This window comes from Octopus bimaculoides, chromosome 17, assembly GCF_001194135.2.
Source record: "Octopus bimaculoides isolate UCB-OBI-ISO-001 chromosome 17, ASM119413v2, whole genome shotgun sequence".
Taxonomy (NCBI): Eukaryota; Metazoa; Mollusca; class Cephalopoda; order Octopoda; family Octopodidae; genus Octopus; species Octopus bimaculoides.
In genome coordinates this window covers 4,066,009-4,067,122 of record NC_068997.1, presented here as the reverse complement: position 1 = coordinate 4,067,122, position 1,114 = coordinate 4,066,009, and the positions used below count along the sequence as shown (strand labels likewise).

Sequence of the window (1,114 nt, the reverse complement as noted above, 5' to 3'; positions counted from 1 at the left end):
TCGGGCAGTTACACTTGAGACAGTTCGATCTGGTTGCGCCCCAAAAAGTCTAAGCTAAGAGCATTAGATTTTTTTCTGTGCATATATATATATATATATATATATATATATATATGTGTGTGTGTGTGTGTGTGTGTGTGTGTGTGTGTGTTTGTGTGTGTGTGTGTGTGTGTGTGTGCGTGTGTGTGTATGTATACACGCAAATATACAGAGGAATATACATATATACATGCATAAATATAAATACATATATATATGCACACACACACACACATACATATATATATATATATATATATACACGCATGTACGTGTGAGTGTGCGTGTATGTGTTGATAGAAGCACACCTGACCCTCGCCCCCCCCACAGATTGTATATCCTTTCCGTCTTTTCTTTCTCACTCTATCTCTATATCTCCCACTCTCTCTGTTTTCATATTTTTCTGTTTACTTTTCATAACCTCTGTATGTCTTAGTCCCTCCACGCCAATGTCTGTCAACTTTTACTAAGCCTTTCTATTAAATATTTCCCTTAATTATTCAATATTCGAATTTATGTCTTAATATATTCACCATTGTGCCCCCGTCATTTTAGAAATATTATTTGCACTCTTTCAGCCCCTCGTTCCTTCACTCACTCACTCACTCACTCACTCACCCACGCACTCATTCAGAAATACACTCACTCATTAAAACACTCAGCCACTGTTTCACTCAATCATTCACCTGCTCACTTATTCACTTACTCATTCACTCACTCATTCGGCCAAACACACACTCACTCACCCATATAGAGGTATTGACTCACCCTCACACTGACTCTGTCACTAACTCGTCTATCCATCTTATTCCTCTTTCCAGAGACCAGTATGCAAAGCCAAGCCATAAGTTTGCTCCTTGCAGTATTTACCTTATATATAATCCAGGCTTACGGCAATGAAGCTCAGAAAATACGTGAGTATATATTCGATTGATATCATACATGTACACATCCGTTCAATTATACATCGATACTGGCAAACTGTCGTAGTCGGCTTGTGTTTGCTACTTTCTTTCCGTGTGTATGTGTGTGTGTGTGTGTGTGTGTGTGTGTGTGTGTGTGTGTGTGTGTGTGT

The 1,114-nt window shown here is 38.8% G+C and overlaps 1 protein-coding gene across 1 annotated transcript in view; it reads left to right on the top strand.

The window, feature by feature from the left end:
* Nucleotides 1-824: 824 nt before the first annotated feature.
* Nucleotides 825-1,114, top strand: part of LOC106880020 (FMRFamide-related peptides type HF-4) — a 3,404-nt gene continuing 3,114 nt past the window's right edge. Inside the window, exon 1 of the mRNA XM_014929818.2 lies at nucleotides 825-953. Within this exon, the coding sequence (XP_014785304.1) occupies nucleotides 869-953 (85 nt within the window). The 5' untranslated portion in view covers nucleotides 825-868. The remainder of the gene's footprint in view (nucleotides 954-1,114) is intronic.